The 13,652-nt window shown below is 37.6% G+C and overlaps 1 protein-coding gene across 2 annotated transcripts in view; it reads right to left on the bottom strand.

Moving 5' to 3' along the window:
• Window positions 1–9,124: 9,124 nt before the first annotated feature.
• The window catches only part of ttyh3a (tweety family member 3a), a 51,331-nt gene continuing 46,803 nt past the window's right edge, over window positions 9,125–13,652 (bottom strand). For both annotated transcript variants that reach the window (XM_046834583.1, XM_046834582.1), the window contains one exon: window positions 9,125–12,330. In XM_046834583.1, coding sequence (XP_046690539.1) covers window positions 12,315–12,330 — 16 coding nt within the window. In that variant the 3' untranslated portion in view covers window positions 9,125–12,314. The remainder of the gene's footprint in view (window positions 12,331–13,652) is intronic.

Here is a 13,652-nt window from a genome sequence, read left to right as displayed (position 1 = left end):
TAGAGGTTTGTCTAAACCACAGTACAATTGTTTCCCCTACTAAATATTAACCTCTACATACAGTCTTAATTTAATAGTCTGTTTCTTCTTCTTTCAAATCTATACTTTGCTCTTCCGTTTCCTGTTTTGTCTACACTTCCACGTACAGCATGTGTGCGCCACAGGTGTGCATGCAGTAAGCTTTGTCTGACACAACAAAACAACAAGAGATAGAAGAAAAAGGAGAGAAGAAAAAGCCAAAACTGATTTTATAACTTCTTATATATAGAGTTGCTATTTACTAATCCTATACGGCGGACATTTCATATAATAACCTATTATTGGACAAAACAAAAGAAAACAAAAGATAAAAGCAAAAAACTATTTATACCTAAACAGATATAGGTATAGCATCTATGTGTGTCCAATCTTACATGGATTGTTGGTAGACAATATATACAATAGGCCACTGTCTGACAAAAGAAAAATAACATTCAGTAAAATATGTACTTATATATTATATATAGCTTTTTTTCAGTGCAAAAGCTAGCATTGGTGTATGAAAAAAAGTACACATATAAAGAGCAGGTGTAAGCAAAAATTGAGAAAATCTGTAATAACTAAGGATCTGTTAGACTTGTTATGGCCCTATCAGATGATGGTAAAAAAGTTATTGAAGATGAAAGAAAGATTGAAAACATTAAACATTAATGTCAGTTTGCTTGAACTTTTTTACATTACATAAAGGCATTTGTGGAAATAAGTACTATATTTATATTTAATATACTATATTTACTATACTCTTATATTTACTTTTGTACATTAAATACATTTCCATAGTCACTTAGTCAAGCTGCAAGGTTCATTTAGTATTGTTAAAGTTTGTGGTTTGCCTGCTTTCAATGCTTTCTCTCAAATTTGCCATTGTGTTTACTGATTTGCTCTGGTGTTTTTAGGATCTGACTAAAATATTGAGTTTTATGAATATTTTATTTGACTGATTTATACCCTAATGTGAAATTGCAGGTATTTATGCCAAATTGCAGTGTACACTATTACACAGGTTTGTTGTGTGGCTGCTTGTCCCTGTATTTCTGTGAGAATTTCTTAACGGAAAGCAGAGTGATGCCGTTTTACTGACATGCAAAACAGGATGCAAATAAGCAAATAATTATTCACACTAAAAGCTGTCTCAGGTGTGAAAGTCTGGCAAGTAAGCTAACAGATATACCTGCTCTCAGACAAGTGATAGTGAGTAGATGATTGTCTGCTGGCTTTATATCTATCAAAACACTTTCAGTTGGGCTGAGGCGTCATGCAAATAGGCTCTTAAGAATATCATAACGTTGAAAAACGGGCATAATTGAAACAGCAAAAATGTGTGAAGACCTGTATGAATTAGTTAAGTGGCTTTTGTTACAGATCTCAAGTAAGCAGGAACTGAACACAAAGACAGCACAAAGAAGCCGAGTTTGTTGCCGGCAATGGTTGCAATCATTGAGGATCAGTGATGTGAGGTTTATACAGAAGAATTATGTCTTGGTACCCTTCTTTTGTCTCTTGGCAGAGAAGACAGGGTTATAAATTGAAACACAGAGGCTACATAAAAGAGCCATAACAAATAGGATAGGGCCGTGCATAAGCAGAGTGTGGTGTCTTTGATGGAAGGGGCATGAGGTTAGAGGCTGGAAGAGTTGTGTCTGCATTTGTGTGATTGTATATGTGTAGGTGGAGAGCATGCATAGAAACGATGTAGCAATGGCAGAGAAATTTCCACACACACTTCAGTAAAAAAAATGGAGGGGGGTTAGGGGTAGCAATCATTCAGATCCGCCTGCTTGGTCTTTCTGTCGTTCAAAAGAGCCGCTGGCGTGTGAAGAAAACGTAGGCAAACACAAGCACACCCCACACACACAGCTGCCCCTCTCTATGGCTCCCAGCAACAACGTGCAATGTTTCCAGGAGTCTCCGACTCCACCCCAAAGGTCAGGACTACACAAAACAGCACAGCTGCGAATGGTGTTGTGCACATGGAGCTAAATCTGAGAGTTTACCCCTCTTTCTCCATTCTTGAATCAAGTGACATCTGGTAAGAAAGTACCAGATATAGACAGATTTCACTTTCGAAAGCAGATGGTGGCTGGATTTCTTTTCTGATCAAGATAATAATGATCCACCAGCAGTCATTCTGATCTTTACCATCTGCGTACCATCTAGGCTATGGTTTTAGATTATATGCACATGGTGGCTCGGGGAGGCCTTTATACAGAATCATGGTCTTACAGAAGTTCACTTATAGTTTCCATACTGTATTATTTTCACCTTCTTATCATAGAACCAGTGTACTGAACATGGACACATGGACATCAAGGCTGGTTGCTATTACACAAGGTGAAACAAGACCTGATCTGATGTACACCATAAGGTCTTATTTTACAATTTACATAATTTAAAATAAAGGTATTTAAAGGAAATAAGCATTGGAGCATACCGAAATAAAGGCTTGAAACATTTGCATTTTCATTCGCCAAGCATACAAGGATATTAATTGTATTTTGATCACCTTCTTGTCAGAGAAACAAAGAGGTACACAGAGCCTTATTCTAAAATCATTATGAAATAGTGTTATACAATTCAGAATGATAGTAAGACAATCACCATTTGAAAAATAAAATGCCTAGTATACTTTCATTAGCAGTCAGATTGGCTGCATCCACATAAAATGCTGATCCTCCGTTGGTTTTTCCTATACATGGTCTTTCCGATTTTTTCCCCAATTCATAACACTTCCTTATAACAGGATAGCTACCAACAAGGGAAGGTGGGACAAGCACATGCTTTCTCAGAGACAAGTCACGCCACCCAATGCATCTGTTTAGCCAAATCTGCTCTATCCTGCATTAATTAGTTTAAGACACACACAGATTGGCTAGAGTTGCTGTGATTGACAGTTGAGAGAAAAACATCCTTCCCACCAAAACAGCACAAAGAGTTTGAATTCCTTGTCTCCTGGCCACCATTAGTTGTGACATTCTTGTCAAATTTCCAACTTCAAAATAATTTTTAAAATAAGGAAACCTAAATTATGGGGTTTAATGTAGAACCTAACAAACATATATTTATTTTTAAATCAGAAAGAGTCAAAGAAGATCAAACACTAATCTGTACAAATAATCACTGCAGAACCAGTATAGCATTGTATTTACACATTGCATGAACTTCCCCAACTGATCCTACTTTCACAATGAGAAATATAATGAGACGCTGGAGCAAGGTATGGATAAATCTGGATAAGGACACATAAATGTACCTTTCTGTCCTGCATTAATCTGACACATGCTCTGTTTTGTGTTGTCAGTGCAGCCTAGAAATACAAGCTAGTGTGAATAAAATCACATAAAAAAGAAATGATATAGGACAATTTAATAAAATAGATTACGCATAGTGGTCATGTAGATAAGCTCCAATTTCCCGTGCCTGTGTACTGAGATCATGGTATATACCGAGCTGCTAAAAGCCCAAAGCAGCAGTTCAATGTGACAAGTCGAGATTAATGGAAGCCCATTTTGTACTCCCGTTCAGTTTGCGCTTGAGGGTGATCATTGTTTTCCCTATAGTCAGTCGCCTTTCCATTCCCTCACGCACACCCCCTCACATACCCACATAATACACAAAACACAACCCTTGGGCGAGCAGCAGCTGCCAAGTGGGCTCCAGGAGGAAGTGTTCTATGGCAGCCCTCTGTCCTGTTCGTGACACCAACCTCATGACAGCAGTCACCCTACTTGGGTCACCAGCACAACACAGCCTTTCTTACTCCCACTCGGCATGTAAGTATGTATGTCTAGCACATTCTTGTGTTCGCAGCAGAACAGCCCACCATACAAAAGCCTATCACAAAAACAGGCTGCATGTTGTTTAGCTCTGATAATCAGACTGATAATCTTTAACATGTTTGTGTAGGTATTTATCCTCAGCTCACAAATTTCATGAAAAAAAAGAATCAAAGCAGTCAAGGCATAGCCCCAGACTCAACCTCTTAGAGGCCTCTCTGGAATAATTTGAGTGATGTCATTACTTCCCACACACTGTTAGTGATCCATAATGTCTACAGAGGCCTGAGCTACACTAACCACAGTCGTACAAAAACACGTGGGACTGGGGATTGCAAAATGTGTGAAACTAACCCTTACCATGAAGTTAGCTTTTTTTTTTTTTATTCGAATGGAACACATTGTGCCATAGATAAATATTGACACCTAGTGGTTAGGATTATCTTTGAAGATTTTATTAGGTGAATTACCTGTAGCCTCTTCCTCAACATGAGTGCTGTAGAAATCAGACCAGGCTACTAATCCTGAAAAACTAATAAATAAATTGTGCAGAATGTTTTGTGTTCCGTGTACATTGGATTGAACATTATTGATCAATAACTTGACAACAAATCTATTAGGTTTGAGCAATGATTGTCACAAGATTAGATGTGATTAAACACTTTATTGATCCAAGAGGAATCAGAGTGCATGTGCATATATACACACACACACACACACACACACACACACACACACATATATATATATATATATATATATATATATATATATATATATATATATATATATAGAGAGAGAGAGAGAGAGAGAGAGAGAGAGAGAGAGAGAGAGAGAGAGAGAGAGAGAGAGAGAGGTGGGGGTGGTAGAAATAGAATACAAGGCACAAACACCAATATAAAATGTTTCTCGTGTTTCCTCGGAATGCCATACCAAGAATTCGGGCCGCCACATCAAGACTGTGCAACAGTTTTTTTCCCGCAAGCAATCAGGCTCCTCAATACACAGAACTGAAATAGAACTCACACACACACACACACACACACACACACACACACACACACACACACACACACACACACACACACACACACTCACTCACTCAAATGTGTGTTACCGAACTGCACAACCTGGACTTAACACACACTCATTACTTATTACTCATCTCTCAATCTCAATCCATTCCACCATCATTTATTTATTATTATTTATACTTGATATACTGTTTACCTGCTGTCTTTTGCACCTCTTGACTGCTGCTGTTGTTTTGCACTGCATTGTGTCTGTTTATATCCTAGTTATAGTTTTTACAGTTCTCCTCGCACAGTACTGTATAATTAAAGTATACAGTAGGTTTACTGGTTGGCGCTATCTCGGGTTTTGTGTCTTGTCTTGTGTTGTCTGTCTGCACTGTCTGTCTGCACTGTTTTTTTGTCTGCACTGTTTGCATTAGGTTGCACTCGATGCTCTTTACATAGCTTGTGTTGTGTTGTAGCTCTATGTTGTTTAGTGTAGCACCAGGGTTCCGGAGGAACGTTGTTTCGTTTTTACAGTGGACTGTGTACCACTGTGTATAGCAGAAATGACAATAAAAGCCTCTTGACTCTTGACTTGACTTAATTACTGCTGCATTACTTGTGAACACATTACAATGTAAACACATCAGCATCACTGGCAGCCAAAATGAAGCAAAAGTCTAGGTTGCCTTTCATTCTGTGTAAACACTTGACATGTGATGGTCTAAGCTAAGAAGCTTTTTCCATGAGCCACTGGTTGTACAATTGCACTCAACTACACCAAACTAAAAAAAAAAAAAATTAAAAGTTCCTTAAGTCAACTTAACTGCTTTTTCACTATACTAGCCACCCCTCCTTACAGCCCGACTGAAGTTCAAACTGGTCTGGTGCTCATGGAGCTGGATATCCAGCATGCATCATTATTCATTATTTTAAGCAAAGCAAGTGTAAACCTTAACATCTTCAACTTAATAAACATCCTCAGTTCTAAATAATAAGAAAAGCACCTGGACCCTTTTTATGTGCTTTGTTTTAAACCATATATATTATATAAAGAGACAAGTTTTTACATTTTGTTCTGATGAGATTTCTCTTTCTCTTTTGTATACTGTGGAAAAACAGGAGTAGACATCGGGGCCACAGAAGATTAGTCCAATCATCTAAAATGGAACATTATATAAAAGACAGATTGATTGTATTTGGATAACTCCTCCCTTCTACTACATAAAACACTGTTGAAAAAACATTGTTGAAATTGCAATTATGTGCAATAATCTCAGTGTGATAATAATAATTAGTTACATGTGCAATAACCTTTATAACTGATTGTAGTTTGACTTTTCGGCTATCAGTTTTTCACTGCTTCCACACATTTCACTTAATATATACCTTAATATGTATATTTATTTATATTTTCTTATTGTTTACTTTAATCTTTACTTTTGTTAGTAAGTGAGTTTAGGTAATATATATATATTTATTTTTCATTTATTGCTCTTGACAGTCACTCTGAATTTGCAAGAGTAGCTTACCTAAAAGCATTTAGCGAGCTCAAAATTTAGATAAATGTTCCTTAATGCAGATATGCAAACTATATCTCAAGCGCCATATGCTGAAATAGGTTTTATAGCAAATGAGCACTTAGTCTGGGTCAAACTCACTACTGGCACTCTCAGATGCAATGACATCAGAATATGAACAGCTATGACATTCTCTGGGTCTCAATGCTTCTTCACTTCCTTACTTATCTTCTTATGACAGAATTGGTTAGTTATATAAAGATCAGTTATAACAACACATCTGCTGATTTTAAAAATCAAAACTGACTAACACATCTGTTACCTGAACACTTGGTCTGACGTGTTTTTTTTTCTTTTTCCAACTTTTCATGCTGCATAGAGAAACATGAAGCTGGTCTCTATTTAGACCACTTAAACAAAAATTAGCACCTATACAGAGCACTGTGCATCAAGATGATTTTATAAAAGAAGAGAGTCAAGATATGAGGATGACTAAGAAGAAAGACAAACATGTCTTTGTGTTTTTAAACCCTATTAGGTGAAAAGGGCTTTGCTATTCACTTAACTTACTCACCAGGTAGACTAGCAATAAGACCAGCACAATAGCAGTGTTTACTAGATAAAAAAAACCTAAAATAACCTGAAACTAAAAGCTAGCAAGAAAAGACTAGAAAACCTCAGCTAAATTTGTGGATTGTTATATTTCATTTAAAGTGGAAAATGTTTTTTTCAAGCTTTGGTCAACTGGCACATGAACATAACCCTCCATTAAATAAGATTGTGGGCTGTGTTCAGTGCCGAGCATCTGTGTGAAAAGCCAATGTGTCAAATGTAATGATAATCAGAACTAATAGTCAAATAATATTGAAACTAATGACCCAAGAAGCAAACTATCAGTGAGCCAATGTTAGGCTGTCAGCCATTGTCTTGGCTAACTGCTGGTGGGTGTTATGAGAAAATGCGTCTACGCTAAGTTTGGGCCAACTTTCATCAACTTTGGCAAGGATGTCCAGCACTGCAAAGGGGAAAGCCAACACAGCTCTCCAAAATACACTTGGGCCAACATCTGTTTGCTACCCAGGGAACTTGTTTGTTCCGGATGTTTCCAAAATAATTCTTGAATTAGATACTTGCAGATACCCACACTAACCTGAGCTCACTAAAAGAAGAGATTTTTCCAATATAGTTTTTATATTATGCTGCCATAATTTCTGAGACTGTGACTGTTCCTCTGAAACATGATCTGAAATCCCAAAATAATATTAACACTTGAGGAAAAAGTCTATACCACAACCCCAGTCTTTTGTCTAATGTGACCATACTGCCCACTAGTGTTCATTTATGAGTAATTACGTTGCATTCGGCCATTTTGTCTGTCAGAGGCAAGGAAGAGATTTTGAATAGAAGCAGGAAAGAGAAGAAGGAAGACTCAAAGAAAAATCTGACTACACCACACTTACAATTCTTTTTAGACATGTTTTGTCCAAAATATTGCAAAACTATATGTCACTAATCTTTTAATTGTCTGTTGAATTATCCACAGTTTAGCTGGACAAACCTGTTGATACATTTACATACAAGGATATTGAAATATTCTTGCAATGTTCCAAGACATTGCTGAATATTTATGGAGGGTCCTGCTTATGGTATGGATCTGTTTGTGGTTTGTTCTACCATAAAAGAACTCTAAATACCGAGGTCATATAAGGTGCTTGGTTGCCTTCTGTTGTTTATGAAATCTCAAATAATTGATTTTAGTAATAAGTACACAGGCATTCTGGAGTATGGGTTTATCAATTGTACTATGGGGTTTACTGTATAATTGCCTCTTAGTTTTCAATAGTTATATGACCTTTTATATATTTGTGATTATTTATTTTGTTTTGCAGCCTTTGCACTAAATGATTTCCACATTGTTACTTTGTTAATGGATGCTCCAATGTACCTAACGGTTTGCAGCAGATCTTCTGGGTTGAAGGCTTCCTCCAAACATAAATCTGTCCAGATGTAGGAAATATGAGGAATGTTGTCTCGTGTCAGCCTATTCTATTTTTTTCCATTGCTCATGGGTTCAGGTTTGGTGGACCGTTCACTAAACATTTATGTCTGAAACATTTTCTGAATATTACCCCAGCCATGATTTCCAATGCATACTCATTCAGCTCTGAGGTTTATGGCTTTGTCTCTTTGCACATGCATCTTAACTGGTTTACACTACGCTGCGATGATTTCTAAAACTGTTCCATTTGAAAAATGTTAATAATGGGTTCCACTATCTGTTTTCTTTGACCCTATGTTGGTTGCCTCATGTTCATTTGGATTCTAATGTTAAAATGCCAATTGTAAATATTACCTAATGTACCTAATGTAGTTTTTCTTTTTTTCTTTTAATGTAAAAGTCATGACCTAGCTTAAATGGTCAATTAATTCTAATTGGTGTCCAGTCAAGTTAGGAACCCGATAATAGTAGAACTACATCTAATAAGATTTGTTTTTCTTAGTTTAAACATCTGCTTTACATTTTCACCTTGAAATCTTTTTGCTTATTGTGTTTGCTCATCATATTATCATTGGTTTATCACAATTAAAAACATTTTCTAAATAAAATTTCGCTGTTTGTGGAAGAAAATTTATATTTTCTTCGTAACCTTAATTGTGCATTAAATAGTAAACACTATTTTAATAACAAATTTGTTTTGAACAATCAATCGATCAATCAAGGATAAAGACTTTTCAGCTCTGTGTTACTTGCCAAAAAACAAACAATAAAACCTGCTGTCAGTTCATGTTATTTTAATCTGAAAACACTGAGTTCAAGCTGAATAAAACCACAGGTTTAACATGTACAATATTTTAGTAAATGGTAAAAATTTAAAGGGGGAAAAAAGAAAGAGGGGTAAAAGATAAAAGGTGAAAATTCACTCAAAATAATTAAATGAAATACCAAACTATGTGCTTACTAATCATCCTAAAAATATGCCACAATGACTAGCAAAAAAAAAATACAAATAAAATAAAATGAAGTGCGACAGTTTGCACTATGGAATTGCAAATTTGTCTTACTGTTTTCTTCATTTCTGCATTGTAGTTTTATATATAGTATATTTATATGATGTATATAAATATATATTTATATAATACATGTGTGTGTGTATATGTATATACATATACACACACACATACACACACATGTATACATATACACATACATACACACTGTTCTAGCATTATGAAATTAACAGAGTATGACAAATAAAAAGAATAAAATATATTGCATTACTAACAAATGGTCGTTCACATAGAAAAAAAGAAGGCGATTCTTAAATCGTCAGGCTCATGTTCACAGGCGACTTGCTTGATTGCTCAGGCATAGGCTGAGCTGTGAATGTACAAAAAAGGCCCATTTAAAACAGGGGAAACATTTAAAAGGTATGAGGGGAAATAAGATTCAAAGTCATGGTTTGGTTGTTGGCACAGTCGAGGAACCTTGCCTCGTTATTGATTGCAATAATTCAAAGAACCCAAAAAATAAGCATCAGTAGCACACGAGAACAATTCAGAACACACTCCATATCGAAAGGGTCACCATGCCTCAGAGAAATTGATGAACAAATGCTTAGAGTCCAGAAAGCTTGAGATGTTCAGCTATGACTTAAAAGACACAAATAACCCAGGTTCCTTTTTCTCCACCCAAAGTCTTTCACAATCCCTTTTGCTCCTAATTTTATTTTTCCATTGATTATGTTTCTTCTAGTCCACACGAGCTGTCCATATTTGTTATACATGATCAGTCTTTAGCCAGAATGCATGCCCCTGTCCCAGGAACGTGGCTGTACAAGGAATGGTTTGGTCGGTGTAGCATTTTAGGGAAATTTCCACCCCCCAGCCTGAGCCAGGAATGTCAAAATGGTTTATGTCTGGCTTGCACCATTGCACATGACATTGCATAGCAGGGTGCAGTTCAAGAGAAGAAGCTGTGTGAATAATCAAAACATCGATGACCAACTCGCGACTCTCTGCAGGAGACCATCCATGTTCAAATCTGGCAGAGGACCCCAGACATGGTGAATGGTGGACCATGCATCAACATCTGTATGTATGTGTGTGTGTGTGTGTTTGTGTGTGTGTGAGTATGTGTCCGTGTGTGTTAGAGAGAGGTTATCTGGGGAGATGCAAGTTTCCATATAGCACGTTCTCCTTAATCCAGATGTACTGCAGTTGCTGTCATAATCCATGGTAACTTAGTGGTTATAACATTGGTGAATAGAAGCAGAAAAATGTTGACGTTAAATAAAACTTTCCTGGACATTCCAGGCAAACTGTTTCGCTGACTCAGCTTTTCCCTCTGCCCTGTGAGTCCATCCTGCTTCAAAAGATGGAGGTAAAAAAAAAATATACATTAAAAAAAAAAAAAAAAATTAACAGCCATATTCGGGTCCATGCTTGCTCAGCAATATGTCCAAGTTCATAGTTCATGTTCAGGTACAGTACAGAGAAGTTCTCAAGTACACAATGATAAAATCCTGCTGTGGAGGGAAAAACAGCTGCAATGCATGCAACACGGATGTCATAGATAACTGAAAACGTGTCACTTCCATGGCAGAGACCAAAATTGTACGATTAAAAAGAAAAGATCGCAGTTCCTAGAATCCACAGACATTATAAATGCAGTATCTTGCTGAAATCAGCACTGAAATTCCAGGCCTGCTGTCTAGTAGGTATGATATACAAAGAGAGCTGAGGTGAATAAAATCAAATACCCAAACCCTCATATGCCATTTTGTGTGCATGTTTGGCAATCTCTGCATTAGAGAACCTGAGCAGCTTTTACTCTTACAGCAACGCTGCTGTTTAACATTGTGCGCTATGAACATGTGTCTCATTTTGATCGCACCGGGGACCTCCGAGTGGTTATTTACATGCATGGTGTTTAAAAAAAAAAAGAAATAAGGGAAGGAGGAGCTTACACAGGGTTTTCTAAAGCTGGCTATGGCTTTAATTAACACTACTCCACCTAAAAGAAAGCATGTAAATGAAATTCTAAAACTACAGCTAACCCCTAAGCCATTATATCAACCCTAAACCACACTATTGCTACTTGTTTCCTTTCCTCGTACATAATGGCAGTATTCTTTTTCAGATTTCATAAGATTAGCTAGCACCACGGAATCAGTGAATTTCAAAATACACTTTGTTCAAACTGGTTCTAATCGGCATTCATTCCCACTGCAGAAGCTCTTGCGCACTTCTATTTGAGAAGAAGTGATACACGGAGGTACCCGGGTGGTGAGTTGAAATCGTGTTGTTGATCCAGTTAATCAGAGTGGATGCTACTGTGTTTTGTGTTGAAAGCCTAGAAAATTCTAACCAGTCAAATAATCCTATGTACACACACACGCACGAGGTCACATTATAGAAGTCATGCAGGAATGTGATAGGCCAGATACCCCGACTGGCTTTGCACTTCTGGGGCTTTAGGCTCTTCTGGCAAAAGCACCACAAAAAAGCAACGGCAGCATGTACGAACAAACATGTACACCCACACATAGACCTGTAAAACATACACACACATAGACAGACATACACACACACACACACACACACACACACACACACACACACACACACACACACTTGTCAGGAGTATGCCACTTTTTGGAACTGTGGCCAGTCATGTGTAAACAAGGGGCCTCTTCACTGGTGAATATGTGGGGGTCCTTTTAGTCTGAAATAGGATGGGTGGGCCTGCTGGAGTCTGTTTATGGGTTATAGGAGCAAGGGCACATTTGTGAGAGGGGGTTTGAAAATGTGTGTGTGTGTGTGTGTGTGTGTGTGTGTGTGTGTGTGTGTGTGTGTGTGTGTGTGTGTGTGTTTATGTGAGCGATTAAGGATGTCCCTGGGAGCTCTCTAATGTGCTGCAGCGGTGCTGTTGGGATCAGGCCGGGCGTTGGCCAGGTACTTGGCCCTCATGCTGGAAGTGTACTGCAGAAACACAAACAAAGAAAGGTGTTCAACACAAGCATGGGTAACAAACGTGTTTTACATGTGATTGACTTCTTACACAGCAGGCCTAAAAACACATGCCATAGATGGCCACAAATATGTGGACACCCGACCATTACATTACATATGTAGTTCTTATGTAGCCCTAAATCATTTGCCACAAAGTATGAAGCTCAGAATTGTACAGAACATCTGTGTGCACCATAGCCTTACAATTTAACTTCACCGGAACTCAAACCTGCATGACAATGCTGCTGTACATAAAGCGAGCTCCATGTGGACATGGTTTAAGAAGGCTGGACTGGAAGAACTCGAGTGTCCTGCACAGCACCTGACCTCACCCCCATTAAACACCTCTGGGATGAACTAGAACACAGAGTACACCTCAGATACCAAACTTCAGTAACTGATCTCATTTATGTAGCTAAATTCCCCAAAGCCACACTTCAAAACCTAGTGAAAAGCCTTCACAGAAGAGTGGAGCTTACAACAAAAAGGAGCCTCAATCAAAAAAATAGACAAGCACACCAAAGTGTAATGGTTGGGTGTCCACATACTTTTGACTGGGAGTACATAAACACCATACATTAGGGTTTTGAGCTTTTAATACTATCAAAAGTAACAGAGTGCTGCACTGAGACCAAATCAGGGTACAAACATATTTTGCGGTTGACAAGAATTAAACACGCTTGCTTCAATTATAGAATGGGTGGAATTTAACACGATGTCAGTCATCAAAATATCCGTAAGAATGCAACACAAAACACGATTTAATACAGTCAAAAGAGAATGATGAATGATCAGTTAATTATTAGAGTACACAAACTGGATGTTGTGCTCTGAATGTGGGTTGGATTTATTACTAATAGACAAATTAGACTACATTAGTATACTTGTACATTATGATCTGATACACAGCAAATATTATATGCAAAGATTCAGTTAGGTCAAGTACTGGATGTAAATTAGTCTTAAGACCAAGAGATTATTGGTTCGAGGTTCTTCATTAGTGCGTAATGAACAGTGCACTAACAGAGCAGTCTGATTCTTGAAGTCTGCAGCAGGAAAGCTCCATGTGTCAAGTTTCATAAGGTGCTGACTTGCAGATCAAGACTTTTTTTGAGCCCCTGTGATTATCAGAAATCCTATGATTGCATACATATACATGTACGTGTATGCACACATGCACATGCACACACAAAGGCAGCCCATAAGCATCCTTGAAAAGAGACCTGCATTGAACAAAGCATTAACGCTCCATTCTCTAGGTTCTGCCAATCTAGACTTAAGCTCCAAATGAC

This window comes from Silurus meridionalis, chromosome 22 (assembly GCF_014805685.1).
Source record: "Silurus meridionalis isolate SWU-2019-XX chromosome 22, ASM1480568v1, whole genome shotgun sequence".
In the NCBI taxonomy this organism is placed as follows: Eukaryota; Metazoa; Chordata; class Actinopteri; order Siluriformes; family Siluridae; genus Silurus; species Silurus meridionalis.
This window is presented reverse-complemented; position numbering and strand designations above follow the sequence as displayed.